This window comes from Octopus bimaculoides, chromosome 12, assembly GCF_046866305.1.
Source record: "Octopus bimaculoides isolate indiv1 chromosome 12, ASM4686630v1, whole genome shotgun sequence".
In the NCBI taxonomy this organism is placed as follows: domain Eukaryota; kingdom Metazoa; phylum Mollusca; class Cephalopoda; order Octopoda; family Octopodidae; genus Octopus; species Octopus bimaculoides.
Window position 1 is genome coordinate 57,817,068 of NC_142939.1, and position 14,561 is coordinate 57,831,628.

At 34.9% G+C, this 14,561-nt stretch overlaps 1 protein-coding gene across 1 annotated transcript in view; it reads left to right on the forward strand.

The window, feature by feature from the left end:
• The window catches only part of LOC106884394 (metabotropic glutamate receptor 3), a 495,814-nt gene that overhangs the window by 388,055 nt on the left and 93,198 nt on the right, over window positions 1–14,561 (forward strand). Inside the window, exon 4 of the mRNA XM_014935749.3 lies at window positions 10,307–10,451. Within this exon, the coding sequence (XP_014791235.2) occupies window positions 10,307–10,451 (145 nt within the window). The remainder of the gene's footprint in view (window positions 1–10,306; window positions 10,452–14,561) is intronic.

Here is a 14,561-nt window from a genome sequence, read left to right on the forward strand (position 1 = left end):
ATATGTATGCATATATGTATGTAAATATAAATATACATATATATACATATGTATGTAAGTCATTTTACTCTTTGATTTAGAGTTAATCTTGACTAGCTACCAGTTATTTTGTGATGGAGAGCATTTTATTTTGTTCATCATCTTTTAAATCTTAAGGTCTTGCAGAATTTTATAGTATCTTTTATCGTTGCCATTTGAAATATACGAACTAAGGAGCTGTGTCCTCTCCCACAAAACCAGGATTCAGTCATACTTTACTCCTGACGGGTTGGAACGTATCCTATGTTTCCATAACAATAAGTATGAAGCTGAAAGTGTAACTTTGGTACCGGATTTCTAAACCCCTTTTCAATGATCCATAGATGCCATCTCTCTGCAGTACTTTTCTCACCACATTGGTCTCTAGAGGGCATTTGAAATCCACACAACAATGTCTGGCCAGTTTTGTTTTAACATGGTGGCGGTTTTAATTTTCAATTTCTTTTGACCCACCGGTCTCAATACAATCAACCTCGTGTGGTTGTTTTTTTCTTCTTATCCTGTGACTATTCTGGCCTCTGCATCATGCCTTGCGGGAAGACAATATCGAGAAGCTGACAATAATATGGCTGATGGTTTAAGTCTTCGTCCTGGACAGCCTACATCTGTAGTTTGTCAATGTTTTCTGCCTTTTATACTGTAGGTATTTGGTTGAGATCTCTTGTTTTGAATTGCATGGAGGTAGCCTTCCAAGTGGAATGTCATAAACTTGACAGTATTCCATGCCGAGCTGTTGATGGCTTCTTGTGTTATGTATGTATGTATGTATGTATGTATGTATTTATGTACGTATGTGTGTGTGTGTCTGTGTTTCTTCTCTTCTGCTTTTAATTATTTAAATTCTTCCTTTAAGGAAAGTGCCAGTTTCAGACAAAGATACATGTATGTATGTATGTATGTATGTATGTATGTGTGTATGTATGCACGTATGTATGTATGTATGTATGTATGTATGTATGTATGTATGTATGTATGCATGCATGCATATATGTATGTATGTATGTATGGATGTATTTATGTACGTATGTGTGTGTGTGTCTGTGTTTCTTCACTTCTGCTTTTAATTATTTAAATTCTTCCTTTGAGGAAAGAGCCAGTTTCAGACAAAGATACACAGCTCCATCATTGAAATGTAGATAGCAGAAATTTGTCACATTGTAGATTAGAGAAAAGTTTTGCATATTGTTACTGTTCAACTTATAGACTGTATTTGTAACGTGCGAGGTAATCAGTTGGTTTCTTTTTCTGAGAAACCAAGCTTATCCAGACAGGCAGTGTATGTATGTATGTATGTATGTATGTATGTATGTATGTATGTATGTGTGTATGTATGTATGTATGCACTATGTATGTATGTATGTATGTATGTATGTATCTATGTATGTATGGATGGATATATGTATGTATGTATGTATGCACTATGTATGTATGTATGTTTGCATGTATGCTGGTGTCATGTATGTATGCATCTATATATATATATACAGAGCATTTTCCAGCGCACAGTCCTCTTATGAACATTTGTTCTTTAGATATTGGTCGGTCAACCTTTAATCCGAGTCCATAATAAATGACACATGCCGAACAGTAGAATTAAATCTAGAACTCGGTAGTTGCTAGGTTAATCTGTCAACATTACAAACCTGCCTGCATCTGAAGATTTTCAACTAAAGATAAATTATATACTCTAATCACCATTTTCAGGCAGAAGGAGAACAGCAGGGTTAAAATTCATTTGTCTTTCACAGCAACAAGACTGTAGGACTACGAGTCATTTGTCATTTATAGCAACAAACTTACATATCATTTATCATTTTCTACACTACCCTAATACTATCATGCAACCATATATTACATTTTACAATAGACACCAGTGATTGTTTTCCTGTCGTGTAATTGATGACATTTAATATATAATTTATTTTGCTACTTTCGCTTTCCTACTTAATTCAAATGAAAATTCATTCTGAAATAAATGGGAATGTAAGTTAACCTGAAGAAAACTGTGGTTGTGCAGGTAAAACGATCGTTTCCCAATTATATGTTTTAGGTTTAGTCCCCTTAGGCAAGTATCTTCTACTGTAGCCTCAGGCCGACCAGTGCTATGTGAGTGGATTTGGTTGACGGAAACTGAAAGATGTCCGTGGTATATACACATGCATGCATTTATCGATATGTGTATATTAGCTTCTGTCTCTTGCCGACATTTTACAAACAGTTTTGGTTCGCTTACGCACCAGCGACTTAGTGGTTCAATAAAAAATACCGATAGAACAAGGAACCAGCTCTAAAATAAAATAAGTACTGCGGTCAATTCGTTCGATTAAACCCTTCGAAGCGGTGCTCCGGGCATAGCCGCAATCGAATGACTGAAACATGTAAACGTTAAAAATAGTAGCTTTCTCTTCCTCACACCCTATAGCAGTGGTTCCTAACTAGGCTACGAGCTGACGGAGAGACAGTGTACAATGTACTCTTAATTTACTGTTTACAGTGTTTCGTTTTATTGCTATGACATTCATAGATATGTCCGATGGTGCAATATAATTTTAGCAATGTAATGGTTAAGCGACAGAAGGATCGTACACCGTTGGAATGTCTATGAGAATACGTATATTTCATCATGACTGACTTGGGGGCTATATAACAACAGTAAGTATTTCCAGACAGGATTTTGGCAGCATTTTACTTCAGAACATACAAACGATCGGAACATATACCGCAAGATATTTCATCCGACGTTAGTCTACTTGACCACCCTGGTGTGTTATATTCATCACCACCGATATTTAAAAATGAAAAAAAATACCCAAATGCTTTCAGCAGGATTTGAACGCAAATGAAGAGAGTACGAACTGATATCTTGTAACTCTCTCGATGCTGTTGATTCGACTGATTGATGGTAACATGCATATTAAATAATCTCTCTTTTCCAAAATGTTTTAGGTATTTTGTGAGGTGGCAAAAACGTGAACGAAACAGAGGGAGATAAAACAGTTTTCAATCAAATTTTCTGCCGACGATATTCATGGAAACTAATAAAGTAATAATGTTACACGGAACTCGTATATGATCTAAAAATTTTTGAAGCTGGCATTACATGTGTAGTAATATTTACTATAAACAAAATAGGAGAATATATCAGTTATATTACTGGTCACATTAGAAGAGTTAGTCTTTCATTAACAAATTAACTAGCGCATCTATTATATTTTCAGTGACACTATAGCTAGTAGGCTTTTTGAAAGTATGTAACTCCCACACAATACATCAGAACGATGGAACCTGTAAATTTTTCACAAATTAACACCTACTTGCACTTTGTGTTCTTCACATTTAACGTGTGTAGTACGTAAATAATCTGTCATTGTCACCGTGCTGAAACGCTTAAGCTTTTGTTCTTTATCAGCAGCAATTAGAAGATGAGAATGTCGTATTGCTGAAGATCTCAACAGAGAGCACTACAAGAAAAAAGAAAAAAACAAACAAAACTACCAAAATCAAATTACATTCTCCCCACCCCCCCTTCCAAAAAAAAAAAACGATTACAAAAACAATGATTAATAATGCAGATTGATAATGTAGAAGGATAATGAGATTTTTAGAAAAATGTTTGTATCAGAGATGTTATTTCTTATTAGTGATATCCCGTAATGCTAAAATGAAAAATATATACATTGCGTGAGATGTCTCCGACACATTTGTACGGAACGTGTGTGCGTAAGAATATATATATACATATATAGAGTGGAATCAATTATTATGATCCTTTCTACTATAGGCACAAGGCCTGGAATTTTGCAACAGGGTGCTAGTCGATTACATCGACCCCAGTATTGAAATACTACTTACTTTCTCGACATCAAATGGATGAAAGACAAAGTCGACCGCGGCAGAATTTGAACCCAGATCGTAAGAACGGACGAAATACCGTTAGGCATTTTGTCCGGCAATCTAAGGATTCTGCCAGCTCGCCGCCTTAATAATGTTTATTAAGTAGCTGTCTAAAGGTACTCCTTCCTGTTGACTCTATTTATTCAATTTTCATATATATATATATATATATATATATATATATATATATATATATATATATATATATATATATATATATATAATTAAGGTACTCAGAAATCTGGATGGTTGTACATTTACAGATTTTTATTAATGTCACATATTAAATAAAGCGCTTTTCACCTAGTCGTGTAGGATTTTCAAATTGCTTTTTTTTCTTTTATTTTTTTAAAAAAATTTTTTTTTCTATATAATATCTGTACATCACCCCCAAACCTTCCAATATATATATATATATATATATATATATATATATATATATATATATATATATATATATATATATGTGTGTGTATACATACAAATATATATATATATGTATGTATGTATGTGTGTGTGTGTGTGTGTGTGTGTGTGTGTGTGTGTGTATTGTATATTCTTCAATCGTGGTTAATATTCATAAGTTTGAAGCCTCCAATCTGCAATCCCCAAGAGTGTAGGATGTTATCCGTTTCACAAAGTTAACAAAAAAATTGCATATTCAAATATTCTGTGCAGTTTTCTGCAGTTATCAACAGAATTCTTATGTTTCTTCACGTCGAATGTACAATACAGTAATCCATCACCATATCACGATTCATCTATCGGGCACTCAGTACATCGCGGTTCACCTATCACGCACTCAGTACATCGCGGTTCACTTATCGCACACTCAGTACATCGTCTTTTACCTATCGCGCACTCTGTACATCGCGGATTTTTCTGGCTAATGTATGTAAATTTATATCGTGGACTCCTTATCATATAGCGGCTTTCTACGACCGATAGGTATTTATATTTTTTAGATTTTAATTATTTCTGTGGTAAAATAAGCATTTTCACGCCTAAAAGTTCATAAATTAATAAATAGATGTGCCGCACGGTACTGCACTGTATAACATCTTAATTAAATGTATCAGGTCATCCCATAAGTTCTGTCCGAATTTTGAATTAAGAAAAGAAGTGATCAAATGTTATATTTAATTGAAATTTAACCATCAATGTACTTTCCCGCTTTTTAATCCCTTCAATGTAAAACTCTTTCCGTTTCGAAGCGAAGAATTCTAAAATGTCAGTTTTGAACTTCTCTTGGCTTGCGAAAGTTATGTTCCCCAAATGCTTCTGTAACCTACAAAACAAATGGTAGTCTGAAGGAGCAAGGTCGGGAGAATAAGGTTGATGAGGAATTTTTTCCCCAACCAAGCTCTTTGGTCTTCTGTGATTTGATCTTTGCAGTGTTGGGTCGCGCATTGTCCTCATGAAACATCACCCTTTTCGATTCACTAAAGCAGGTCTTTTCTTCTTCAAAGCTTGGTCCAAACGCTCTAACTGCTGACAGTAGACTTGTGCATTGATTGTTGCATTAGGTGGTAACAATTCAAAGTGAATTACTCCTTTACAATCCCACCAGATAGAGAGAAGAACCTTTTTTCCCAGAAGTTTCCTACTCGGTTGTGGTTGAGCTTTTCTCTTTTACCAAACCACTGTTTACGACGTTTAGCATTTCGATAGAACATCCATTTATATACATACACACACACACACACACACACACACACACACACACACACACACACACATATATATATATATATATATATATATATATATATATATATATATATATATGTATGTATGTATAGTCAAGTTTCAGAGGAATTATTTTCAAAGATCACATTTTCTCATTGGTTTCATAGCTCTCCTTCCCTCTCTCTGTTTCTGTCTGTCTGTTTGGTCTGTTTGTCTGTCTCTCTTATTTTTTTCTCTCTTCACACACACACATATGGTCATATTTCAGAAGAATTATTTTCAAAGATATTGAATGTTGATTTGATAGATATAACGCTAGTTTTAGCAACAGATATGCATATATCTAAGGATATATGTAAAAGATACATTGTAATTCTAACAAGTAATGTCGTGGTAAGGAATTGAAACTACGTACAGTGCTAGAGTTATGTTTCGGGAGTTGGAGGGCTCTGAGGAGTGGAACCATCTCTTAACCACAATTGTTCCCAGTCTACTTTGACCCCGAGGTAGTACATCCTGTCGGGATTCTAGCTATGGGCTAATTCCCATGTAAAGAGATTTCATCTCTCAATAAGTGCTATAAGGAGAACCTGAACAAATGACGGATGACTTTTTGGTAAGGCCTTGAACTCGGTGTCCACCTGAACCACGCTTACTTTGTAATCATGAGATACAGCATTGTGGATGTGTAATATTTCTTGAGTCAATGTTGAATATCGCCAGATTCTAAGCGGATGAACAACCTACAAATTGTCAACTAGCAGAAATAATTAGTTCAGTTAGCTATAATCTGTTGCCGTAATATGTGCAGGTGAGATATTTTAGCTAGCGAATATCCAATATGACTTATTGCTTGGAGCAAGTCTCTTGACCAGATGATGATGAACAAATAATTTCAGTATATTGATATCAACTTCCTACCTAGTGGAGGCGCAATGGCCCAGTGGTTAGGGCAGCGGACTCGCGGTCATAGGATCGCAGTTTCGATTCCCAGACCGGACGTTGTGAGTGTTTATTGAGCGAAAACACCTAAAGCTCCACGAGGCTCCGGCAGGGGCTGGTGGTGAACCCGGTTGTACTTTTTCACCACAACTTTCTCTCACTCTTACTTCCTGTTTCTGCTGTGCCTGTAATTCAAAGGGTCTGCCTTGTCACGCTGAATATCCCCGAGAACTACGTTAGGGGTACACGTGTCTGCGGAGTGCTGAGCCACATGCACGTTAATTTCACGAGCAGGCTGTTCCGTTGATCGAATCAACTGGAACCCTCAACATCGTAAGCGACGGAGTCCCAACAACAACAACCTAGTTATATTGGTTTCAAATGTTTGCACAAGGCCAGTAATTTCGGGGGTGGGGGTAATCGATTACATCGACACCAGTGTTTAACTGGTGTCTATTTTATCGACCCCGAAAGGATAAAAAGCAAAGTCGACCTCGTCGGCATTTAAAATCAGAACAGATAGATTGTTGAAATACCGCTAAGCCCTTCGCCCGTCGAATTAACGATTCTGCGAGCTCGCCGTCTTCTTCCTCTCCAGTGATGTTAATCAGACTTAGCCAACAGGTTGGTAAGCATATATCGAGGTTATCCTCTGTACAAGAGCATTAATTCTAATATAACGCAGATGCATTGTACGATAACATGGCTACATCACATAAGTCATCTAAACTAGATCCCCAAATATCGTAAAATATTAAAATATTTTCTCATGTTCTATATATAAGCTGCAGAGAAAATTTGAGATCTCACCTTCATATATTAACCAACTATAACCTATTATTAAAATTACTGTTAAAATTCAATAGTTATGCATGTAACGTATACGGAATGATGAGATTAGGCGCAGCTGCGTAGATGCTGACGATTCGGCACGGCTGACTAGACATAGTGCCTGTTTTGGCAACACTACATTAAGGCAGCGGAAGCGAAACACACACAAAGACATACGCACACGAGCAGCAATATATACATATAGCTTGAGAGAGAGAGAGAGAGCGAGAAAGAGAGAGAGAGAGAGCGAGAAAGAGAGAGAGAGAGAGAGAGAGTATGTGTGTGTGTGTGTGTGTGAGTAAAAGTGAGAGAGAGAAAGAGAGAGAGAAATTGCAATTGATTGTAACATGAGTAACATAAACGTTTTCTCCCTTCCTCACACACATACAGAAATATGTCCATGCACATAAATACGCAGTACGCAAGCACACACGCAGAGAGACAGTGAGAGGATGAAGTGGGAGAGAAAGGCGTGAGATCCATCAGCATCAAATATGTTGTACCGAAACTGCTGTGCCAAATCGTCTCATACCCAAACATATACGACTTATATTATCATCACCGCTAAGAATTCTAGAGTTGTCTTTCAATCTTTGTAATTCTAATTATCATTAAACGCTGTATTGGGGAGATTTGTGGGGTTGGCATATCTGAGGTGTGGATATTTTCGTCTGATGCGCGGCCTGTGAATTTATTTAAATTAATGCAGATTAACGGAAAAGGACAGGTGATGGAAAATTTCTGGTTCTCTGTATATATATATATATATATATTATTGAATCAGAATAATCAAAGAATATTTAACTCACCGGAACATCACTCGGTGTTTTTTCATATCAAAATTCTTTTATCTTATAAAGATGTGTTTCATTTCAGGATTCTGCTGGCAAAATATTTATAAAGTGTCTATGTTAATAAATTCTCTGATGTGACATGTGGATAGTTACTCGGTTTCTTTGATCAAGTATGTAGTAAGATGTTTTAATATGAAAATATGCACAGTATGTATACATTACTTGAGCATGACGCATATTACTGTTAGTTGAGTCAAAAGAATCCCATTAAATATTGCAACCATATATATATATATATATATATATATATATATATATATATATTTCAAGTAAGTTTTATCTTAATAATTACTACTACACACTCTACTACTATTACTATCATTTCCCTGTCTATCTCTCTCCCTCTCTTGTTCTTTATCCTTTCTGTTTTTCTCTCCCAACCCTTCCCTATTCTTCTCTTCCTCTCACCGTTTCCTCTCTCTCACTCCTCCTCCTCCTTGACCATCTCGTCGCTGACATATGACGAAAGGGATTCTTTCTTTCTATTTCCTGCCCTCCTATAGAGAAGACGTGATTTTTTTGTCTCTCATTCACATCTAACTAGCGTTCAAAATAATAATTTTTCTATCATCTTGGCCTAATAGCCCTTACCGTTTGTTTTCATTGTCTTGTCTTGTTTTTACTGTCTTTTACTGTCTTGTTCTCACTGTATTGTTCTTGTTTACACTTTCACCCTCTGCAAAAAATTCCAAATTTTATTTAATTTGCTTTGCGAGAAGGACTGTTCCAGCTAAGTCGCGTATACTTTGCTTGCCTTCGAAACACGGAGTAGATGTAACAGGGACAACTGATGAAGGGAAATATTCCTTATGTTGCATGTCACGTTTTTCTGTTTGCTTTTTTCGTTGTTCGAAAAAAAGTTCGTTTTCTGTTTTCGTCTTTATGTTTTCGTTTCTCATTTTGTTTAACTTTTTTTGTGATGTCCTCTACCCATATATGCATGTATGTATACATATAGATGTCGGTATGTACATATATGTATGGATATATGCATATTATTATATATTACTTATACTATTATATGTATAAATATATATATGTATATATACATATTATGATCACTACTTTCTCATATAGCAGAGCTTTGTAAGTTAAAACACCATATATTATATTGTTAATTCCTAGTTTACCAGAACATCTTATGCTCCATAGATAGATACTGTATGATGTATGCGCTGATGTCCACTCATGATTAACCCATGACATGAATAGATCAGCTAATCACGACTGTATCATTTAATCCATCATATCTGTTTTATTACGACGATACCTGTTTCATCCGAAGTGAAGGATCTTCATCTTGTAGGCTCATGGAGACCCCCCCTCTCTCTCGCTCTCTCTCGCTCTCTCTTCTTTTATGTGTTTAATGTGCTTTAAATTCTATCATATACTAAATGTATGATTTATAACAATTCTGAAAATATCTGTAACCTTATACTAAATGATATATCATATGCGCGAAAATATATCAAGCACAAAGAGATATATAAAGAAGACCATAAATACAAAATTAATAACAAATAGTTTGTGTATGAAATGAATATAATATGAAGTAAATTAATAGGCTTCTGAATTTCAAACTGATACAGTTGTGTGCTATCTTGATATCGTATACCCATATATGATTTTCACTGCAAATATTTGATTTGGTGATAGATAATGAAAGTTGAAGCGTTGTTTAGTTTGATATATTTCTTCTAAGTATCATATATCCTTTGGTGCTTTACTTGCTCGAAATAGATCTCGGTCAACTTATGATATATTCGTATATTGCATCGTCTCATACCCTAACTGGTAATAAATCACACAGGCATACCTCAACTTACGTCTTTTAGACTTTACGTGACTGAGTAATAAATGTAACTCCGTCATCTGCGTTCTTTTGTTTCCCTACGTTTATAACCTGCAAAGGGTGCAACTTCTCATAAGCGGTACATTTTTCTAGATTTACTGTTTGTAGTCAACATCTCTTCTTTTTGTGTTTCGATTAACAGAGTACTTATGATGTAATTATAATATATGTTTATATTCTGTTCTTCACTATTTATATTTTTTAGGGCTTCAATGAAGTTGAAAAACATCTTCGTGATAATGGAATATGTATAGCCCGAACAGAGAAGCTTCTCAAGGACTCTGGTGTGGCTGGGACTGAAGCATATGATAAAATTGTTGACAATCTCAAATTGAAATCAAATGCACGGGGTAAGTCGAATTTTTAGCTAGGGCATTGTACAATATATAAACGCGTGTGTGTGTGTTGAATCAGTATTAGACAATCTGGCAATCCTTTTACATGGAATTTCGTCTGGCTTTCGGAACCAAGGCCCTGAAGAGATTGTATACATAGATATGAATTGTTTATAAATGAAATAATGTTAGTCGAAACAAATTGTTGGCTTTATTTGTTTGTTTTTAAATTGGTTATATTATATTATATTTTACAGCATATTATATGATATTATATTATATTATATTATAATGTAATAAATTGTTAGATTGTCAATTGTATTTCTCTATTTAGTTTATTGTTTGTAATTTGTATTTATACTCCTATTTATGTGGCATTCAACTGCCGTACCAGTGAATTGGATGTTTTACACCCCTTTGAAGGAATCATTTTACCTTCGTTTGTTATACTATATTATATTATATTATATTATATTATATTATATTATATATATATATATATATATATATATATATATATATATATATATATATATATATATATATATATATATACAGAAAGTGAGTGAGAGAGACTTACAAAGATAGAAGTCATTATTACACCATCCATAGAGGAAAGCTTATGCGAATACTCGTTGCGTATGGAATAACTGATGCCATAGTTCCTGCTATAAATATACTCTACATAATATGGATGCTCAGTTTCTCTCTCCTGATGGTGATACTGACGCTTCTGATATCCAATCTGGTGTTCTTTAGGATTGCGCATTGACATCATATATTTTCATAATCACTCTGATGTATTCATGTTGGAAGCCATTGTTATCGAACAAAATCTCCGTTTTACGTCGACACAAAGGAGGCGGTAGCGAAACCTATCACCTGTCAAGTGTGGTACAGATTTTGATGAAAATACAAATCTTTTAGCTACTATTGAGAGAAACAACTCACGGAAGACCTGCTCCTCAAAAATTCCTCGATTAACTCTCAGACGATACAAACGGGAGCAAGAAGGACTTGTCAAGGGCAATGGGAAATCGCGAATTGTGGAGAGACTGTCAGAAATGTGCAGCCGTATCTTTTACTCGTTTCAGTTATTAGACTGCAGTCATGCTGGCGAACTGCCTAGAGTCACTTTTAGCTGAATGAATCGGCCCAAGTACTTATAGTTTTTTAAAGCCTGCTACTTATTCTATCGGCAATTTGGCCGAACCGCTAAGTTACTGGGATGTAAACACACGAGTATCTATCGACAAGAGGTAGGGTGGGATAAACTGAGACACAAAGAGTCACACACACACACACACACAGACACACACACAAACACACACACACACACATATATATATATATATATAGCAGGCTTCTTTCAATTTCCGTCTACCAAATCCATTCACAAGGCTTTGGTCGACCCGAGGCTATAGTAGAAAACACTTCTTCAAGGAAGACCCGGAGCCATGCGGTTGGGAAGCAAGTTTCTTAATATACAGCCGCGATAGATAGAAAGATAGATAGATAGATAGATAGATAGATAGATAGATAGATAGATAGATAGATAGATAGATAGATAGATAGACAAGTATGTGTGAGCTCATATCAACATGTGATGATAGCCGATACATTTAAGCAGAAATATTATGAATTGATAACTGGATTTCAAAAACACCCGTATCACCATCGTGAGATAGAAATTGAGCTTACATGACTGAATCTATCACAATATAAAATATAAGAAAGATAAATAAAATTGGAAGATCGAAATATTAGAAAAAAGGTTGTCTATTTTTTTCTTTTTTCAACAATTTCATATAATTTTCTTTTGAAAACAGCTTAGCTGATGTTATGAAAGTAATGTGAAGATGTTTCATTTCCACCAAACCGCTCGAAACATAGCAGCTGTTGATTGAGAGATAAGTAGAGTGTTTATTAGAGAAGACCTCTATGAGAACAATACAGCTAAATACATTTTGATTAGTGTGTAGAGGTTTCTAGTAAAGGAATGTTATGTGAATTAGTCTAATAATTACAACATTTTCGTTTTGTACAGGCTTTTCTTTTATGTTTGAATTGTTTAATTTGACTGTTATACAACTGAATCGAAATTATCAATTTATCTGTAAAGATCAAGTCTGACTATGTAATGGGTAATTACTTTGTGATACAATCATGTTATTTAGTTTGCTGTATGTAACAATTTTCTTTGCTAAAGACTAATTGTTTGTCAAGTCTTTTTGCTAAAATTCACCTGCGAACAGCAATCAAAATAAATAGTCAAAATAAACAAGCAGTACACAAATCTATAATGTAGGTATTTTTTTCTCGTTTCACTAATGTCTAAAATCAACTCTCGAGTGTCTGTAATTGAAGTCATTTCCAAAGGTATTTACGGAATAGAAATTCAGTCAAAAAGAAAAAAAAAATCCCATTTCAGTGAAAGTCTAATCTTCACCTTCTGCAGTTAGACACTTTTCTGCAGTTCACAGCAGTACATAACGTACTTCACATAAACGCATAACAGTACCGGTACAATACTCGACTTTTAATCTACGTAAATAAGGTAAATAATTTTTTAAACGTGCTTTTCGCACATTATTCAAGATAAAATATTTGTCAGATATACTCATTATTTCCGTAGAGAAATATATATATATATATATATATATATATATATATATATATATATATATATATATATATATATATATATATATATATATATATATATATATATATATATATATATATATATATATATATATATATATACATATATATACATATATATACATACAAGGCTCAATGTATGAATTGTCGTCTTTCATATTTCTTATTTTGCGCAAGAGAATTGCTTGTTTTCGATTTTGTCGACTACACAGTATAGAAGGGTCTGTTGGGCACCGTCTGTGAGGAAAAACAACACCATGACGCAATTCACTCTGCCAGAACTGTGGAAACGATATACTGTACTGCTTGGCATTTGCGCCGGAAACTCCAGTACGAATATTTCAAAGTGTTTTGGTATCAATCTGAAGACATTGCAATCTGATATACATGTACCGTGAGTAATAAAAATCAAACATCCAGTCAACATCATAGCGTTTGGAATGATCACATGTAATGGCGACGTTATGCCTTCATTCCTATTCCCACAAGCCCTCACACTCAACACGGGGTCCTACATCAAGTGTCTTGAGAGGTAGTGCTGCCCTGGGTCAAGAGGGTGGCTGCTGGAAGACCCAGTTTGGCAACAAGACCCGGTACCACGCCACAAAAGCAGGATAACTCAGTCATGGCTGTCAGACAATTTCTGCGACCACATCACCCCTAACATCTGGCCACATAACCCCCCAGACAGCAACCCTCTTGATTATCATGTGTGGGACGCAGTTGAACGAGAAACCAACAAAAATTCCTTATAACACCAAAACTGAACTGAATGCAAGGATTATGGTAGCATTCACCAACTTAAACATTTATTATTATTATTCACATGTATATATATATATAGAGAGAGAGAGAGAGAGGGAGAGGAGAGAGAGAGAGAGACAGAGACAGAGACAGAGAGAGAGAGAGAGAGAGAGAGAGAGAGAGAGAGAGAGAGAGAGATTTCATTTCATTATTGAGTCTATTATTGTTCTTATTCTAAATACCAAAATGTTTAGCATCAAATTTATTCAAAGTTTTTTCGGTGAATTCTATACACAGTTACGGATAGATTCTAATAATTGCATGTTTTTCCATTTTTAACTAGACTTGTATTTCATTTGCTGTATGTATTGAAGTTTCTGTATTCATGAGGTGTTGATGTGTTAAGATGTCAGTAGGCAGTATCTCATGTTCTAACAGCTGTCGATGTCAAACGTGTCAAATATATTTGTATTATTCTTTAAATCTTAATGAATTTATGACTATGAAACCTTGCTTTCGTGTGTACTGCGATTTATCTACAGTTGTATAATAATGCTATTCAACAAAAATTTTTCATTGTAGATAAAATTATGTAGAAAGCTGAATGAAGCGGTGAATAAATGCTATTTTATTGACTTCACTGTGAACTCTAATAAAAATAGGGCGGTGAGTTGGCAGAAACATTAGCACGCCGCTAATTTGCGTGTCGTCCGTCTT